A 20,382-nucleotide genomic window follows, 5' to 3' on the forward strand; every position below is an offset into this window, starting at 1 on the left:
AGGGGGATATTTTACAGCTGAAACATTGATTTGGTGCCCTCTGGTGAATAGATCATGGAATTTCAACTGTTTATAGATTGACATATTGACCAATATATCTGGATCTAAGTATATTGGCTGGGTTATACTGTTGTATGAATTTTTAAGAGATCATATTGACCTTTGGTGGGAAAAAAAAAGATGTACAAACATTTGAGAAAAGTAAAAGGTCAAAAACTAAAAGAAGCAACAGAGCCATGATCATTTATGCCCAAACTGTATTTGATACTTAACAGTGTACGTTTATCAAAGCAAAATAGAAATATTACTTACAAATGTATATTGAAAGGCACAGCATCAAAATACAATTTGACATGCAAGTTTTTTCTTTAAACTGGAGTAAACATTCAAAAGTTGACCCATCTGGCCTGTCTGTTAAGCAATAACAGCTGTCCGTCACAGGGTGAATACTTAGCTTAGGGGTTGTTGCTTTTCAGAAGCATCCAGTCAAAACTGCAAAGTGAAATTACTACCAGCTTACAGTACTAAGAACAGAGCATGCGTTCTCCACAACCTCTTGAAAGATCTGACGTTTGTAACAAACATTCTCTGTAAGAATCCCCCTGAACATGAGCTGCATCTGACATCCATGAATAGCACCCAACTCTGCGTCCTTTGTACGACAGAGACCACGACAACACCTTTACATCACTGTCAGGACAGATGGCCCCTGTACATAAATATACATATTAAATATACATTCAGAGGAGTGGGAGGAGAAATGAACATGCAAATTTGGTCCACCTGTACAGCAGTCAGCTAAAACAGAAAGCATCGACCCAAGACTCATCCTGAGAAACAACACTGACCACATGGGGTTTTCCCCAAAGGACATGCAAAAGTGGGGCTGGTTTTTGGCACATTTAAAAAATGTCGGGGTTTTTTTTTTGTCTTTTTCTAATAACCACCCCCCACACATGACTGCCGTTTGTTTCTTAATTTCCCCACCCCATCAGAGATGAAGAAACTGTGCACTCACACTGTGCATGGCTTTAAGTCTCTTGATACAGATTTTATACAAAGTATTGCAGAAGCAAAGCACATAAAATATTCCAGTTAAAAAATACAACAATAAAAACTTAATATAAAAGTGGATGTGAGCAGGAACACCCTGTCAGTCCACAGGAGGTGCAGTTCAGCTTGTCATACAGTAGATCTGCCAAATGATAAAGGCCCAAACACAAGCTAATAACCCTGAAATCTATGCGTTCTTCCAGTTACTCTTAAATGTGCTCTGCAGGTGTTTAATGCTGCGTCTCTGCTCCTGGTTTGTGTCTTCTGAGTTGGGCAAAAGATAAATCCTGTAATACTTCTTAATCTCCAGGTTTTTTTAAGGTTCATCTTGAAAGTTTGCTGATCACCCGAATGAGGGCGGCGTTCTCATCCTTGAGCCTCTGGTTATCTGCTTTGAGGTCCCCCAGAACCTACAGAAATATTATTACACATTTAGCTGTTACTCTCCTTCAAATATAACTGTAGAGTTCTCTGTAGCTGTTCTTCTTCAGCAGCTCTTAAACTGTTTTACAAGATCAATACAGGATATGTTTCATTCTTAGCTGTGAGTGTGTTTTATCCTTAGATGAGGCATTGACAGAGGTTAGGGTTGTCTGAGGTTTAGAATGGGTGCATGATAAAGTTATATTATGCCCTACACAGGTGACTCAGAGGAACAAACTAACCACATGTCTGTGTTATAGGTACTGAATGTGTAGTGGAGCATTAATAAACACATGGTTGCGCTGACTGACTGCTTCAGCTTCAAATAATCAGTAACTTTCTGGCCACCAAAAATGAACTGTGGCAGATGTAATATATTGTAAAACTTGACAGTGCTGTCATTGTCGTACTTGATGGTACAAGATCTGTACTTTTAGAAAGAAATAAAATAATGTGAGCTTAGGAAATGTGCCTCTCTGAACCTTAATTAACGCAGGTCTGCTGCAGGATTAACTTAAATATCTGATACGATGACCTTTAGTGGCATGTAGATTTGTGGGTGATTTCTAAAGGACACAGCAGCTGGGTTTAGACCAAAGCCACAGGTGCAGTTTAAACAGCCGCTTCTGACACACAGCAATGGAGTTTGAGACTATGTGATTTTCTTCCAGACAACACAGGTTTAAATCTGGTTGAAACCCTAAACTACAGCTAAGCTAATGACAGAGCAAGAGCCCCAGAGGTTCCATGAAACATTCACTTTGCAGGATAACGTGACTGTTTGCAGGGAGATGATGGGACTGTTGGTAACAGTGGCAGGTTGATGAGATTTCTTTTTTGTCACACATCTTTAAAGCAAGCTTGTGTAGCATCATTATATTCAGTTTACATTCAATTTCAATTGGAATTTATATTGCATTTGTTTATATGGGACTCAGGAGGAATACAGGCTACCCAAGTAACATCTAAAACAAAGCAATTTGTTAAAATGTGTTTCAGTTTCAGTGTGAGTTTTTTCTGACAGCAGTAATGATAATATAACTGCTGTGTTCACTGTAAATCATTTGGGAGCACACCATCAAATGAGTTAATTCAGTACAGTAGTAACTGGTATTAAAGTGAACATGTATACCTTCAGCTCGTCCTCCAGTTCCACTGCTTTCCTCTGGAGGGCCATCTTCTCCTGTGAGCGAGAGTGAAAAACTTGAGGCTGCAGAAGCAAATATCTCACCTGCTGTTATTTATACAGCAGTGCGCAAGTTGGTCTAATGTTTCTGAACCTTGGCTTCACACACTGAAGGAGTTGTGAACATGCACTCATTTTCTGGTCTTATATTTTATAAGACTTTACAGAGCAGTATACATATATATAAAGAGATATTTATTGTGAGTAACTATATTAATTTAGACAGCATGGGAGGTTATTTCCCTGAAGGCCAGACACAGTAAATAAAAAGCAGACTTACAAATCTCTCCAGCTCCAGCAGTGCCGGTCTGTCTGTGCCGCTCTCTTGGCTCTGCCACAGTGAGACAGTATTAATTAACCAATTTCATTCTCGTCACTGTACAACTACACGACTGTTGCAGGCTATGAAAGCTGCAGCAGACACTGAATTAATGACTTAATTTCAAAACAATACATCCGCCACACTCAACACATGACAGCAATGCTTACCAAGTAGAAAAGAAAATGAAACAAAACAGCTATAATTGGTTTGTGCTGTTGTCCACATCCACACGCTCTCCTTGTTATGGCTCTCAGACAAACATCAGCGCTTACATAGCAACCCTCTAGTAATGTCAAACACACATGCGCGCACACACTGTTAAAAGTCAGAGGCAGCAGCAAACCTGCCGAACCTGTCGGAGTCTCTCCAGCTCCACTTTGTTTTGGCTGAGCAGCAGCTCCATCTCCTGCAGCTTGTCCTTCAGAGCCAGGTTTTCCTGCAGTACCTTAAAGTACAGCTAAAAGGAAGCACACAACTCAGACCACACAACAATCAAAGTTTCATGTGTTTCATATGTGCAAGTAGGGAATAGCTTGGCTGATGTTACAGCCTGCTGGGGTTTCTTTTCACTTCCCTTTAAAGTTCTCTGGGTACCCTGTCCTGGTTCGTCTAGATCTCAGCTATAAATCACTTTTAGCCCTCAGGTGTGTTTTTAAGGAATGTGTGACCTTTTCTGTGGGGAGGGGGTCAAACACGTACCGTTCTGTAGTCAGCTGGCAAGTCTCCCAGATGACTCTCCCTGCAGAGACCGTCAGAGAATCCTCAACACCAGCATAGGGTTATACATTTATAAATCTGAATCAGAATGGTGAGACTCACTTGGAAGTAGTAATACTGTTTGTATCATCCAGATGAGTGTCCTCATCTTCATTCTGAAAAACATTACATTTCATACTGTCAACCTCACAGCACTACAGTTAAAATATCACTTTCCTAACCATCTAATAAGATATATCTTGAGCACTGAAAGTAGGTAAAAGGACAACGAACCTACTTCCTCTTTGTCATAATATAGATGAATATTTAATGAGCACACATCTGAGCCTTTAAAAGAGGGAACTCTACAAACTGGATAATTCTCTGGGTGACGTTCAAAGACAGCTGCAATCCCCACACACATGAAAGGTGTTACTAAACTAAACTACCTCTGAAAGAGGCCACTCATTCTTAGGCTCCCTTAAGTTCCCAAAGCGAACATTTTGCCAAGCCTCCATGCTGGATGTAATCCCATTTAACCACATGTGTCAAACTCAAGGCCCGCGGGCCACATCCGGATCGGCGTGCAATTATATCCGGCCCGCGAGATCATTTTATATTATTGTCATTAATGGCCCGGCGATATGAAGCACTGATAACACTATAAACTACCGATCCCATAATGCAGCGCTTCAGTTGCCTTGCCGAACGCTTCCCGCGTCAATCAAGTGCGCAATCAAATGCGCACTTTGCTGATTAACTGAGCGCACTGCGCACTGAGTTCGCACTGCGCTTTGGTGACTTTGAAGCACAAAAAAAGAATTTCGAGTTGCTTCGCAACCATTGCCGTGGAAACTGCACCTATGCAGATTCAGATGGAGCGGTTTGAGCTGCAGTGTAATGGGACACTAAAGGCAAAGTACGACACTGCAGGGCCTGCACAGTTTATTCACTCCATTCCCGCAGCAATGCCCCAGCTCCGTCTACATGCGGCTCGAACCTTGTGCGTTTGGTAGCACATATCTGTGTGAGAAGCTCTTCTCAGTGATGAAGACTAACAATACAGCACACACTGATAAGCACCTGCAGTCCATCCTGAGAATCTCCACAACACAGGATCTCACACCAAACATAAAAGAACTTGTTGCCAAAAAAAGATGCCAAGCATCCAGCTCTAATAAAATGACATAAAAGCAAAGAAATCCAAATGTTTTGATTTGTTATTTTAACGTTTACTTAAAGCACAAGCACTGTCACAATTTTTATTTATTTTTTCAGGTGTTTTCTGCAGCATGTTCATATTTCTAACTTGTATAATTTTGACAGGATATATTTTCATGGAGAGCAAAATATTTTAAGTTATTTAAAGTTTAAATTTATTTATTCCGGAATATAAATATTCCTGTCTGTTTTTATTCATATTTATGTTCAAAACATTTAGTTTTAGTGTCTTCAATAAATGTTTATCCTGTTCGGCCCGCGACCTAAACTGTGTTTTGAATTTTGGCCCCCTGTGCAATTGAGTTTGCATTAAACTATTACCTTTACAACTAACTTCACAAGTTGTTAAATGTATCTTATTCAGCTAGATGTCTTGTGCACCATTTTATATCCATTTCCTCAAATTCCATCTGACATTATTGCATCTTTGTAAAATTTGGGATCACCAGTATACATAAAACTGCATGGCATGACAGCATGGAAACTGTAGTAATAGTTGAGGCAGTTCAGTGGGGCATAGGTTAAGCTCATTTTGCATTCTAGTTTCATAAGCATTTTATGCAAAACAAAAGTCCCTCTTTTCTCATTAAATATTCAGTTACATTGTGACAAAGAGGAAATGGTTTCGCTGTCATTTCACCTACTGTCAGTGCTCAAGAATTGTTGCAAAACTGAAAGAGTACATTAATTTCAACTATTTCCTGTGGCCTGTTAAACAAAAAACTTACCAAAAAAAGCAGACACTACCATGTTTGTGATGACGTAAAGTTGTTTCTTACCTCTCCTTCCAGCTGAACGATGCCAGTGGAGCGTCTCTCCCTCCTCCCTCTCCTCCTGTCCTTCACTCCCAGACGCTTCTCTCCCTCCGGCTCCACCTGCTTCACTGAGTCTGTGTCTGAAACACATTTAGGTCAACAGAAAACACTCCTGAGGTCTGTGGGACTTTTAGTTGAGTCAAAACTCTAGCTAACTGTGTCTGGTGTCACTGTGGAGACCCAAAAGAGGAGGAGAGGTAACATATAACAAACACAGCAAGAACACAAAACTCAAACCAGGATTCATTTGACTAACATATCATTATTCATAAGGCAGATTAGTTTCTAAATTTTGCTTTGTGTGATACAGGAGAATGTCTTATCTTTTGCCTCAGGCTACAGATCACTGCATGCTGTGGCTTGAGAGTAATAAGCTCAGTTAACATGGACAGTGCTGTTTTTGGCTTTTTTTTTCTTCCAAAAGGTCAACCTGGTGTGTTTACTATTTTTTTTTTTTTTTTGAAACAAGGGGAATTGCTCAGTTCCCCATTAAAGTAATTGGGTGGAGTGTGAGTAACATATGACAAACACACAATAAAGAGTATGAAGATGTACACAGCCCACAACATTATCATAGCATATATGTGGTAGCCGCCCTTGTAGCTAAACCACACCTAATGCTATACTTACCAACAGTAGCCCTTAAGACATGTGAGAAAACCCATTTCCTTTAAAAGACTTTCCTAAAGAGCACTCCACCCAAAATTAACTTTGTACATCTTGTTTTTATTTATTTAGTCTTTTACTTACAGTAAACAGAAGTGACGGGTAAGCAGAATAACAGATACTAACTGGCAGATTGTTTTTGTTTTTCTGATAATCTCAACTGTACAATAGATAGGTTTGTGACTTAAGGTGGATGGGGGCAGTCTACAGAGCTCTTGTTGCAATGCACATGCAGTTATTTTAAGTTACTTTGTTGGGCATTTAAGCCTTTACTTGACAAAAACAGTGAGGAAGACAGGAAACATGGGAAAGCACACAGCGAAGGTTCTGGCCGGCTGAAACTCAAGCTGGGGACCAGCTCCTCAGAACATGCGCCCATATGTAATGCACCGTAACCATCTGGCCGTCGGTCACCCAATGCACATGCAGTTCCAACTCTTCAAGTTATCATGCAGAGAGTTTGAAGTTAATAACCTCTGTGGTATTTTTGTTTTGGGTAAATGAAAATTGCAAGTCGGCACTGTCTGGAAAAACAGTCAATATCAGCCTTTGTGCAGTCATCCACAGAGTGTCGATCTGAACTTGTCCACTATCTGCCCTATTCACCTGATTTGGACCTTCAGACTACTACATCTTCCCCAAGATGAAGGAGCTCAGTGGTTGCCATTTTGATTATGATGATGACATCATCATTGCTGTGGACCATTTCTCAGTCAGTGCTCTGCTGAATTTTCAATTACCCAAAACAGAGACACCACAAAAGTTATTAACTTCAAACTTTCTGCACTAGGAATCAAAGAGTTGAACTGCATGTGCATGTAACTAACTTGAAAATATTAACCACACCTGGTTGGCGTTTCTGTGCTGTAGATTAGATTAGATATGACTATATTTGCCAGCACAATATACTGTATAGAAAATAAGTCAATTACTGATTATACTGCACTTTACTGGTAAAAAAGTCACTCAAAGCATTATTTGGACATTTGTCTATAAGAAGTAACCCAGCTAGTAAACCAACACCATTACCACTGACAGTTTATTTCATAGATTTTATCCTCACTCACCCCTTTCAGCAGGCGTGACAGTGACTATGGGGCTGACAGGCTGTATGTTGCGAGGTGGTGGATCTGTAGCTTTTGCCACAGTCTTCTCTGCTTCTTTCAGGTCTGTCAGAGTCACACCCTGCCCACACAGAGCAAAAATAAAACCACTCAGAGGCCTTATGTTGCAATCAGAATGCAACAGTTCCTTTGCAAAATTATGCAATCTTTCCATCATGAAATGAAAAGACACTGATGCATTACATATTTTGTACCTTGGTAGATGTGCAGCATGATGCTGCAGTTCAAGTTGTACCACAGTCCTGAATATGCAGGTTACCCACATCATTACACAGTAAATAGTTCACTCAGTATATATCTGTGTTCAGTCACATTGGCTGTCTGTCAGTATGATAACACGGTGATCTGTTTGCCCAAATGTTTAATTAACCAAAAAAAACTGTGGTTGGTTTTAGCAGCATCATGTGTGAGCATCTGTCTGACTGATTCAACATGGCTTCTGATAACAAAAACAGCAATGACCGAAGGGCAGGGCTGAGCTCCCCCTCAGCAAACACACATGCACATTTGCCTTTCTGTACTTGTGAGAACTCGCTCTGACATTATGCCACCGCAACTAAATACCTAACCTCTACCCTTACTCTTTAATGAGGACTGATCAAAATGTCCTCACTATGTAGAAATGTCCTCAGCCCTTAGACTTTAGAATTTGTTTCCATGAAGAGATTATTGAATTTATATGATGACTTATCTATTATAAATGTTGCAATGTTGCATGTTGCTAGTCTAGTAAAACTATTTTTGTGGTGCTGAAATATAAGTATGTTCTAATCCTGTTACCTGTGTGGAGCGGCGAGACTGGCGCATCAGCCGAGAGCGAGCTTTCCTCTGAGACTCAGACTCTTCGTCCCTGACTGGAGCCTGGAACCTAAACTCACAAACATGCACAAATTATATATGACATTAGTATTACGTAAATGTTTAATATTGTTATGTATCATACAATTGTATGAAATTATAGAGGGACATTTTAAAGAAACTGTTTGAGTACAACTTAAAGTAAAAATTAACTAGTTGGATATGAATATTTTTTAGGTTTCTGCTTCCTACTTGCGCCTGTCAGCATTGGGGGTGTTGGGACTCTCAGCTGCTGGATCCCTCGTCTGAGGAGTGGGTTGGACTCTAGCAGTGCGATTTGCCTTGTCCTGTTCCTTCTCCTCCTCATCCTTCTCTGGCGTCTGAACACAAAACACCATCTTAATTATAATCAGCTGTCACTGATTCAGATTTGAATTTATCATCCTAGTCTGGAAACATAATTAATGTGAGCATTCTATTGGAATAAGTCTATTTGTTGGCATGCTTTAATCCAGCCTAAAAGCCTTCACAAAATTTCAAGAAATTTCAACACATTTTTATCAGGAATGTGTCCAAAAGTTCTGGTGAAATGTTGGGTGTATAAATACAGTCATGTGAGGTCAAACTCTCGGATTTAATGAACTACTTTGAAAAGGATCATGACAGAAATACACAGATATCCCTACTGCCAATATTTGTTACCATTGTTGGTTTGGACATTGTTCTCACATTAGACATAGTATATTCTGACTTTTTTTTTTTCTTTCTTATTTACTGATATTAATTACATTGTTTTTGGCCATTCTCACCTTATATGACCATCTATCTATCAAGTTCTATTCTCTGTCGGTCAAACAGTCCTACTGTTAGCTATACAGTGTGTCATGGTGAGAAGGTGTTGTGAATATCCAGGATGACAGCAGAAAAACCTGATGAATCATGTGAGGTGCCTTTAGCACAAAGTAATGAATTATTCAAAAACATTGTACAGTCAGGTTCTCTATATCACAACTGAATGTGCATAACACCACTAGCCTGAGAAAGAACACCATTGGGTAACATACAGGACTGTGCTCACTGAGTTTTACCTTGTCAGCAGGGCTGACTGTTGATGTGGTCACACTCTCCGTGTCTGGACTAGATACAGTGGAACTTTCTGAGAAAAGAGAACCAGGATATTTTGAGATCAGCACAGTGTCTTGTATTCACAAAGAATGTACTACTCATGGTCAGCTGTCAATGCAGTAATGCTTTTACCAGGGCTGCTCTCTTTCTCCTCGCTCAGCTCCAGGTCTCCTGAAATGCCCCTCTCTTTAGACTGGTCCTGCACGTTCATCTTGTCTTTACTACTCATCCTACACACTGAGCTCCTGGAAGTATAAAATAGGACAGATGCTGACACTGAAAGACTCAGAAAGGTTAATGTTACCCAAGGAGATTTTTCAGGTTTCATGTGCTGGCATCTTAAAACTTTTATTTATTTATTTACTGGTATTATTACAATCTGTCCAAGGCATGCTCAATAGACATCTGAATTACTGTTTTTAGTTTAAGCTTAATACCTGCCCTTGGTGTTCACAGGAAGGAACAACTGAAACATCTTTAATTGGGAAGAATGTACTTAAGTCCAGATAAGTTACAGACTAACCTCCGCCGTCTGTTTTGTGCATTTGCAGCAGTGGGGCCTTGTTGGTTTTGTCTTTCCAGTATGGACTGTTCATTACGCCACTGAGAGGAAGACACACTGCAGTCAGTGATCATGACAACCAGTCTTCTAAATTACACTTGATTATGATGATAATTGATAACACACACACTGACATTGGCTTGTTTCTGTGATAAGTCCTCCAGCAACTCCTCGACACTTTCATCAGCAACATCAAATGGTGTCTGGCCCTACAAAATTCATTTCAGATAAGGAATAAAGAACATGACAAAAATTAAACATGAAATAAAAAGCAAAGTGATGTTAGATTCAAAGTATAAAATACCTAATCTGGTCTGTCATGATAAATGTTCTTTCTGTAAATGAAAGAACATGCCAAACATAGAATACATCTGCATGATATAATAAGAAAGGTTTTCATTATGGGGCATTTTTGGGTCTCACCGCATTACTACGGGATTCCATATTGCACAGCTGTTCAGCCAGAATGCGACAGGCCTCCCCCTGACCCCAGTGTGCTGCAGCATGAAGAGGTGTCCAGCCATCAAAGTCCATAGCTGACACATCCAGCCCACACTGACACAGTATCCTGGAGCAAGGTGATAAGAGCAGAGCAGGAGGAACTGTATGAGACAATACAAACCAAAATATAGATAAAAAACAAGAGCCTGATATACTGACAAATGTTTATCCTCTGGCTATTCAACCCAAGACAAAGATAATCAGGAAGATGTTCTAGTAAGCCAGAAACGTTTACTTGAGGGCCTCTAAGTAGCCTTTGGCTGCAGCTACATGCAGTGGGGTGGCTCCAGTCTTGGGGTGTCGCACATCAGCAGGTGGGCCCTCAGTTAACCAGGTCCGGGCATCTGTCATGATCTGTTCCTCCTCCAGCCGCTTAGCTGCCTCCAAGTCAACACCTGAACACAAACACAAAATGTAACATATATGCATCACTTGTTTAATCCATGTCAGTCACATTATGAGGCACACACATTTGAGGTGTATTCCATTTAACTAATAATGCTTCCTCTTAGGTTTAATCTTCTCTCTTAAGCTCTCCTTTGTTCATCCTTTGCACAATTACCTCTAACTTTAAGCAAAAATGAGTGCAACACAATGAATGCCTTCCAGGAGACACTGCCCAAAATGTCCACTGCTATTCCCATTTGGCACAGGTATAAACACTTTTGCTTTCCAGCATTATTGGATGACATGTCATACCAACTAGTTTGTATCAAGCATCACCCTGCCTAAAACCCTCTGCCCTCTAGCCCTCACAGATGTCCCAAACACAACTAGATGATAAGGTTGAAAGCATTATCAATCTTCTGATATCATCAAATATCATAATATGGCAAAAACAGGCAAAATTACACAAGATAATCAAACTGATTCTCAATCAAACTGTTCAAAGCAGTAAATTACATAGGTGCATGAGTGGCCACTTTTCTATACATAATCCAGCAGTGATACAACTATGAACAGGCCCATCAGGGTGCTTGGATTTCTCTCAACAAATGTATCTGAAAACATAAGTTGATAATTAAACAGAACATATGTGGGAAAGTAACACAAACATTTTCTACCCCGATTAAGCACGAACAAATGATGAAACAACCTTTAAAAATAGGTGTGTGGTTGTCAATGAACATCACTCACCCTGTCTCAGAGTGTAATCCTGAAGAAGGGATTCAGTAGTCTCATCCAGAGCAATGTCCAGGGGAACATCACCATCGCAGTTCACAGCAGAGAGAGATGCACCATTCTGCAAAAGGAAACTGACAAAACAAACATGGACAGAGTCAGAATCTGTTTAACTGTAGAAACATTTACAACGTCTACACAAGAACAACCAATTCTAAATAAAGAACACCTGATCCTATCTGCGTTTGAGGTGCCGATACATTCAATCTTCAAAGTGAGACCAAAATGCATTATTCACAAAGAAGGAAAAGGGACCATAGAAAAAAAGTGCATCAGTTCTTAAATCTTTTGAGTTGCATGCGTTTGTGTGCCAGGCCAGCCCACTCATGCTTTAGCTGACTTGCTGTCCTGCCAAACACAATAACAATGTTAGTATTGTTGAATGCAGAAATACTCTGGCACCCACGCTGCACTCACGTCCCCACAGTGGCAAAGAGTACTGTCTTATACAGCTGTTAGGCTGCTGTATTCTGCTAACTGTAGAGACATATACTACACACTCTGCAATGTCAGAGTAGCCGCAGGAGGCAGCAACATGCAGCGGTGTCCATCCCTCACTGTCAACCTGGTTCACGTTGGCACCATTCTCCAAAAGGAAGGTCACTATCTCCATGCTGCCATCTATGCAGGCCTGTGGACAAGAGAGGAAAGCAAAATAATAAAGCTGTAAATGTTTCAGCTGTAAATGGTTAATAAAGAAACCTGAGGAGGAGACACTGCCTCACCTGGTGTAGAGCGGTGATTCCATCGGCATTAGAACAGTTGATAATTTCTACCACGTCCTCCCCATCTTTCCTTTTGGCGTCTTTAGCCTCCCTCAGCATCACCTTGGCCTCCTCTGTGTCCCCACTGGCACAGGCAGCGAGGAACTCTGCAGCCCTGTCAAACCTCACACTTTTCCTTAAGACAGAGGATAAAGGCAGCTAAATAACTTTGCTGGTTAGCTGTTGTGGCTGGTTTGCAAATTTAATATGACAAACATGGATTGTAACAGAGCTGAATTTCATATAGGGAATTTACAAAGCAGAAATACCTCATGACAGTAATGTCATAGGAAAAGTGAGTTTGTATAACATTGTATAGTTTTGTTATTTGTAACAAAGCCCATAAAACGACCAATACCACCAGTGTGTGTATTGTCTGCTTTCCCTAACTAGTTTGTGGTTCTCAGCCCCAAGCCCATCAGTTCCGACTGAAGAAGTACACCATCAAAAATACACAAATGTCACAAATATGTAACTTTATTTTTAAAAAGGCCAAATAATTTCCTCATACATTTGGGCACTGCAGTTTCAAATGGACCTGGAACTAAGACAGCCATTCTTGTAGTACAAGACAGCCATGTTAGCGCCAATTAGCAGAATGCTACAGCTTAAAACAGATTTAAAAGAGATGGTTCCTGCCTGCATTATGGGATCACTGGTTGAAAACAAGCACTGCAAATCATATACAACGTCAATCCCAAAAATCATGATTAGTAAAAGTCAGTGGTAGAAGTGGACCCTCACCAAGACCCACTCTAAGACACTTTGCTAGCTAGCTAACTAGGACATGCACTACAAACTCCTCAGAAACGACCACTCAGAAACGACCACTGACAATTGACAGTTTCAATAACAAGTGAATATTATGAGCTTCATTAAAAGGTAACATTATTTCGTAGCTGGAGAGCTAGTCTGTTGTTCTGTGAGGTGTTTCTGTTATTTTGTCCACCCCTTGTCCAAGCCCACGCACAACATTCCTCCTTTCGCATACGTTATTATGTTTAAGCGAAGCTAGCTGGCAGTTACCTGGCCGTTGCTGTAAAACTGTTTGACAGGACACATTTCCTTACCGTCGTCTGAGGAGGGGGCTAATTCTATCCGAGCCCACAGACCCTGGCTGCTCCCTCGGCGGGTCGCTCAGCTCGGCCTCCGGCTCTCCTGCTCTGTCCTCGGCATCGCCCCGCCACCTCCGCCTGGGCACGGCCGATGCTTTGTCAGTACAGGAGCCGGCCCAGCGCTTCAGCTGCTCCCGCCGCTTGGTCCTCGCCGAGTCCCCCATTTATTTTATGCGAGGAGGACTGTGTTTTTAAAAATAAAACATACACTGGCAGGGAAAGACACACCCTCCATGTGTATACTTTCACTTCCTGGTTCTTGCTCTGGATGTGGAGGAAGCCTCGGCTCGCGCTCGTAGGCGTCGGGAGCGCGCAAAGCTGCATAGACCTGTCCGTGTGACGTCACTACCGTTGTTTTGTTGTAAACCCCTGAGGGGGAAACGCCGAAATAGCTTCATGCCTGGGCACTGTACACACAGGAGTAACAACTACACTTCCTGTCATTGTGCTTCTTCTGAGACTCTAGACAGCGTAATGTTTACATGAGATTTACAATGAAGGCAAATACATCAGGAATATAGGAGCAGTAATGTATGAATGGGTTTCGAATGAGGCTCTCTTTACAAAGGGTTTGTAGCCTAAGCTGTAACCAATATGATTATTATAGATGAGTTATATTATTTAGAGCAAACTTTTGTGTCACAAGGTTGAGAAAAATCACCCTGGCTGATGAGTCATTAATAACTGTATTTAAAGGTCACAAGTCTCCCATTTGAAGTCTAGTAGTTATAAATGTTAATAAGTCGTTAATAAGATGTTTCAGGTTTCTCACCATCTAAGAAATCATCAACAAAGTTTAGAAAGTCACCTGCAGCTATAAATACCCATCAACATAATTCATCACTAAGGGGTTATTAAAATAATGTATTAAGCAAAATCTGGGAACAAAAATTCAAGAACATCAGAGGTCAAATGGCCCACTAGAGAGTGTTTCTGAGCTATGGGCTAAAATGCCAAAACAAGCTGCCAGAGAGAGTTTTCATATCCCGATGACCCAGAAAGCTATACTTAATATTTAAAGCAGCTGATTTTATATTAACCATTAGTTAGTTTAATGAAGGGACCTGACAATCAGAAGTTTTAATTTTTAAGTATACTGAGACCATGTATGTGCAAAGTTTGTCCTGTTTACTTCCCCATGTGGAGACAGCAGGATCAGCCAGATGACAACAAGCCACACATTTTCTCTTAAGATGAAATTAGCAACTTTTTGCCTTAAGGCAGTGTACTGATCCAAGTCCAACCACTTTGCAGAGCATGTCTCCACCTAGGACTGATCATCCTGATAGGCTGTCTACCTTAAAATAGCTGATAGCATGACGATGAGATAAGTGGCATTCATTAAGTTACCACAGCTGTTTAAAAAGCAGCTGTGTGTGATAAGAAATGATGGTGTTCATCTTGTCTGCTGAAGGTTGAGTTTTCTGGGGGGGTTTCTTCACTATTGTTGGTGTTGCAATAACTTCCTTGTATGTAGCACACTGCTGATGTCCACTACTGCTTTGGTAGTTATATTGTGTGTGTGTGTGTGTGTGTATGCAAACCTACAAAAACTAAACTACATATATATGTGACACATATTGACACATATTGTCACATATGTGACCAGCATACATACATATATATGTATGTATGCTGGTCACTCACAAAATTGTTCCTTATTGTGGTTTTTCATGCTCAGTCTGTGATTTAGGATAAGTATATTGCTCAGTTACAATGACTTAAGACCTTTTAACTCAGAACATGCATACTGACCTCAGTGGCCTGTCAATCAGCCTTGGTTACAAGAATCATTTTTAAGCCAACAGTGCTAAAACTTAGCTAGCCTGTAAACATTCCAACATGGAAACAGGGTCAAATTCCACATCACATTTTTCCTGTGGCTCTGTGTGCACAGTACTACAACTTTTCAGTCTGTGACCAACAGGAAAAGGAGAAACACTGGTCGAAGTAAGTAAATTTCTCATTTGCATTAATTAGTTCTGGTAGATCTTGGACTAGTTAACAACAAATTTGTTCAAGCATGACAGAATATGCTCTGATTGTAGTAATTCCTTGTATACTTGTTGTGAGCCTGTTGTTCAGTGGTATGGCCACCCATTTGTTATACATGCTGGTTTAAATTGGAGGAATGACCAAAGTGAAGCATATGCAGTACAGATGCATGACAAATGATGTGGAAAACTGATATAGAGTGTCTAAGTAAGGTGCAGGTCCAACATGAACTCTAAGAACAGCTTCAGTGCTTCTTGACATAGATTCTACAAGTTTCTGCTGGAAGGATAAACAGCATTCTTTCAAAAGATATTCCCTCAGTTACTGTTTTTATTCATTGGAGAGCGCTGCCTAACACGTCACTCCTAAATCTCCCCCAATTGAAATCTGGTGACTCAACTAATTTCCTGTGAATAGGTATTTGCATGTGTTATGCTTCACTCATTCATGTTTTTACTTTATTTATTGTTTAATTTGTTAGTATAGGTTGACATTAAAGATGAATTTGGTAGCTGGAGGGTTCAGTAACTGATTAGCTGAAAATAATTTTTGTTAAATCATTTTAATCATGCTTATGAAACCTCCTATGAGGTTTTTGAAGCATGAAATCTATAAATAAGTATAAGACAAGAAAGTACCTTTAAAGTTATTGACAGCATTATTTGTCCTCAGTTTGATCTTTCATGTCAGTTGGAACAGCACTTTCCTCATGCACACTTGGTTTCAGAATGCCTCCACCCAGACACACAGCAGCACACTCAATCCCACCTCACACCCTGATCCAGCTGGTACGAGAGTGGCTGGCAGAGGACACGCCAAACTTTGATCCTGCAGGGGTGTGTGTGGGGTCACAGGAGGTTGAGGCATGGCTGCTGTGTAAGACTCCACACAGCATTCTGGCAGGGAGCCCCTTCTTCACCGCAGTGTTCACTGAGGTTGGCTGCACCGTGGACTGGAATTACCAGGATGGAGCTGAGATCGGTAGGAACTACACACTTTCTTCCACATGTGACCAGGTATTGGGAATCTAACTGTCTATTGTCTAAAACAGATGTGATATCAAAATGCAGTGTATCCCGTTTACCTTGGTCATCAGTCACAAACTACACTAGTGAGCTGGCAGTTAAGACATGACTTTAACATTAACAACATCAAAACAATGACTTCATCATCATCATCCAAAGTGGACACCCAATGCATTTTAAGGAAAAAGTAGCTCAAATAAATCTGAAATTAACTCTCACCACAGTCCAAGGAAAAGGTTTCCCAGTATATACAGGGGAGCATAAAGGATACTTAAGGTAGACTGGCCTTTGAGGTCAGACAGCACACAGCAGACAACAAATAGATGCCATACCACCACTGACAGTACTGACGCCAAATCACAAACTAACACATGTTCCATGAGGGCATCAGTGTAGCTCAGGAACCCATCAAGTCACTAAAATAAAAGGTAGATCATAAGTGATGCTCCTTGAAATGAGACCAATACATCTACATACAACTTAAAAATAATGTCAAAAGCATAATCAATATACCAGAAAGCAAGCAAATGTAACATGTCATTTATATGCTTCACAGTGGTGGGCACAAAAGACAAATACAACTGGTCATCCAACACTTTTCAAACTACTAGAAACAGCAAACAGGGGAAACTTTCAACTGAAGCATGGCCTGAACGCTCCTCCTGTTATTTTTTCCAATCAAACCTTTTCTAATAATTTGGGCGTAAAAGTTATTATGAAGTCAGTCTTCTTAATAAACACATCTAAAAGGCATTGAATGTACACACACAAAGATCAGTGTCATGAAGAATATGTTTCAGCCCGAGAAAATGTTGTCTGTGACTCTGAACAGAGCTTTTCACATTCTGAGAAAATAACCCTGATAACCTCATCATGTTTCCCAGATCAGATGTGATCACAGTTGAGCGTTTTTCCCCTGAACACAAATATGTGGGCATACTGTATATTTTCACCAAATCATAATGTGGTAAAAATTCATTGGATTTTTCATATAAACTGAGATACTCATACTCATTTTCATAACCCCTGGTAACTGCAGAACTACTCTCTGGGGTACATGTAATCTTGGTTAGGAAATAGTAATTTAAAGAACTGCTCATAGTACAGATTTACAAGGCATCAGTCTTCTTAAACTAACATGCTGTTTGTCGCCAAAGCCTCATTCACATGATCTGCTTTAAAACTGAGATTAAAAAAACACTATTTAGAGTTCCAAAGTTTTGAGGGGAAACAATCACTTATAAAGTGTCAATTTATTCAGTCGGAAATAAATAGCACTAGTTTTCTTTAGTATCTTTTGATCTCAATTCCCCTATATTGTTTGTCTAACCTCCACAGGTCCAGATGCTGTCACACTGACAGCTGTTGTGAGAGGCCCAGCAAGGTGCCTCCTCCTCGGGGAAAGGGTGGCACTCAACTGCCTGGCCCGTGCATCAGGGATCGCCACTCGCTGTTCTCAGCTCCAGGCTATGACAACAGCAAGAGAATGGCACGGTGAAGTGGCGGGCACACGCAAGACCACACCAGGCTTCCGTCTGGTGGAGAAGTATGCCATGCTGGTTGGTGGTGTGTCTATGCACAGACAGGACCTCAGTGGAATGGTGATGCTGAAGGACAACCACATCTGGGCGTCAGGAAGTATCACAGAGGTGCACAGCTGAACCAAAGATCCATATATATATATATATAGTAATACAAAAACAAAAAACCCCTTCAAATTATTATGGTCTTTCTTCATATTTGCAGATCTTCAATTCCATACCAATACTTTGGCCACCGTTTACACATTTACAAGCACAAACACCAATGAATTTATAGCATTGAAATATTTTTCTTTGAAAACCATCAGAATTTATGTTTATGTTTATGTGTTTCCATTGCCCACTTTTGAAAATTTCAGTTTCAAAAGCTAAATTTCAAATACTTTTTTAGATTTGATTAGATTTTTTAGATTTTAGATTTCAAGTTTAAGTTTAATTTTAAATCTAAAAAATGTGTTCAGTAGTGTTTGGTGGTTGGTTGGTGGACTTGAACAAAGTTTGACAGCTGAGACTGACATTTGTCTCATCACATTGTGTGCTCACAACTTCTAACAACAACAAAAAACAGACATGGTTTGTTCTCCAGGCTGTGAATGCCGCTCGGTCAGTGTGTGGCTTCAGCAGTAAGATTGAGGTGGAGTGCCGCTCTATAGAGGAGGGCAGAGAGGCAGCTGGTGCAGGAGTAGACATTATTATGCTGGACAACTTTCAACCTCAGGTAGGGGGAAAAAGGACAAAAGCCCAAGTCATTTCTCATTTACGTTGTCTGTTTTTTGCCCACTTATCCCTGCACAAACTAATACACCTCTCCTCCAACCTGTCTGTCACGTATAGGAGCTCCACGTTGCAGCTCGTGCACTGAAGATGGAGTTCCCAACTCTACTGATAGAAGCCAGTGGAGGAATTACTCCAGAGAACTTAGTTATGTTTTTCTCTCCACATGTGGACATCATTTCTTTGGGCTGCATAACACAGGGCTGCCCAGTTGTGGACTTTTCCCTCAAGGTTCAAAGACCTGGTACTAACTCAAACCTCCTCACTGCAGATAGAATGTACAGACAGTCCCATGTTGATTAAATGAGAGAAGGTGAGACTTTATTCTGATGAATAGAGAACAATCTTTAGCATGTTCATTTATTTTATAGAACAGCTGCAGTTACAGTTCTCTACTGTTGCTAAAGATTAAAAATAATCCACACCCTGTTTAGTCAATTTGTCATCAGTCATTTGATGAGGATCAGAGCAGAACAGAAAGCAGTCACTTGGGTGCAATGAAGTTGTAACTCATTGTGACTCATTTTTTTGTCATGTTTCTGTCCACCAACTCTTAGTGAAATATGAAACCTTTTAATATTCAGGTGCTCCACTAAACTCAGTGTCCACTTTATTAGCTACACCTGCACAATACAATAACCCTGTCAGTTTCTAATGTTCAGTTTCAGTGATATTGATATGACATTGCCATATATGAATTCATTTATATGGCAATGGTTGAGATAATGGTTAGTCTTAGGGTTGAACTGGGCTGCATTATACTGGGAGGTGTAATGATTAATATATCGTCAACTCTGGCGGGGACAAAAAGACAGAAGGTAAAAACACAACACAGACATAAAGAAAGTGATTTCAAAACAAAACAGGAAATGACACAGGAAGTCCCACAGATGGGCAGAACATGACATAATCTAGGCTGGAGCCAATCCCAGCTGACATTAGGTGAGAGGCTGGGTGAACCCTGAACAGTCTATCACAAGGCTGACATATAGAGTCAATCAACCAGTCACACTCACATTCACACCTACAGGCAATTTAGAGTTACCAGTTAACCTGCATGTCTTCAGACTGTGGGAGGAAGCCGGAGTCAGAGAGAACCCAGGCAGCAACAGGAAGAACATACAGAAAAGAGTTTGGACCCTGAATCTTCTTGTTGATGGTGACTTCTGAAAATGTTACTTAAGTAAAAATATGGAGGTATAAAAGTAAAAGTACTCAAGGCAGGAAAATGACATCAGTGACTATACTATTATACATGATCTGATCAGATTATTTATGCAAAAGCAGGATTTTACAGCTGTTACCTGGTTGAGGATTTTTAACTACTTTGTATTGGACTGGTTCGCAAAATCTCTGCAATACCTATAATAGTTACCTCAAGTAACATCCTCACAATGTTTTGTCCTCTCCAACAAATAGTCCAGACCTTAAAAATTCTGAAATGACTTTTTTGCCTTACAAGTATTTTTGTGTGAAGTGAAAAATAAAGGATAT

At 40.4% G+C, this 20,382-nt stretch overlaps 2 protein-coding genes across 4 annotated transcripts; one reads left to right on the forward strand and one right to left on the reverse strand.

Moving 5' to 3' along the window:
- Nucleotides 1-240: 240 nt before the first annotated feature.
- Nucleotides 241-13,860, reverse strand: ppp1r12c (protein phosphatase 1, regulatory subunit 12C). 2 transcript variants are annotated; one of them, XM_018678481.2, is made up of 20 exons: nt 13,509-13,860; nt 12,400-12,574; nt 12,175-12,305; nt 11,630-11,748; nt 10,728-10,887; nt 10,415-10,559; nt 10,126-10,200; nt 9,953-10,032; nt 9,562-9,674; nt 9,393-9,460; nt 8,557-8,684; nt 8,287-8,374; nt 7,450-7,567; nt 5,681-5,796; nt 3,804-3,856; nt 3,684-3,723; nt 3,337-3,441; nt 2,943-2,993; nt 2,609-2,659; nt 241-1,463 (listed from the first exon to the last, which is right to left on the reverse strand). In XM_018678481.2, the coding sequence occupies exons 1-20, from the start codon at nt 13,715-13,717 to the stop codon at nt 1,377-1,379; spliced, it is 2,112 nt and encodes a 703-aa protein (XP_018533997.1). In that variant the 5' UTR covers nt 13,718-13,860; the 3' UTR covers nt 241-1,376. The 2 variants fall into 2 exon arrangements, with proteins under 2 accessions (XP_018533997.1, XP_018533996.1); XM_018678480.2 differs by having other exon boundaries at nt 3,328-3,441.
- Nucleotides 13,861-15,381: 1,521 nt separating this feature from the next.
- On the forward strand, nt 15,382-19,317 carry LOC108884543 (nicotinate-nucleotide pyrophosphorylase [carboxylating]). Of its 2 annotated transcripts, none has more exons than XM_018678484.2 (5): nt 15,382-15,503; nt 16,276-16,529; nt 17,912-18,222; nt 18,701-18,832; nt 18,949-19,317. In XM_018678484.2, the coding sequence occupies exons 2-5, from the start codon at nt 16,277-16,279 to the stop codon at nt 19,189-19,191; spliced, it is 939 nt and encodes a 312-aa protein (XP_018534000.1). In that variant the 5' UTR covers nt 15,382-15,503; nt 16,276; the 3' UTR covers nt 19,192-19,317. The 2 variants fall into 2 exon arrangements, with proteins under 2 accessions (XP_018534000.1, XP_018533999.1); XM_018678483.2 differs by having other exon boundaries at nt 15,415-15,503; nt 16,221-16,529.
- The last annotated feature ends 1,065 nt before the right edge of the window (nt 19,318-20,382 follow it).

Source organism: Lates calcarifer, linkage group LG5 (assembly GCF_001640805.2).
Source record: "Lates calcarifer isolate ASB-BC8 linkage group LG5, TLL_Latcal_v3, whole genome shotgun sequence".
NCBI classification, from domain to species: Eukaryota; Metazoa; Chordata; class Actinopteri; family Centropomidae; genus Lates; species Lates calcarifer.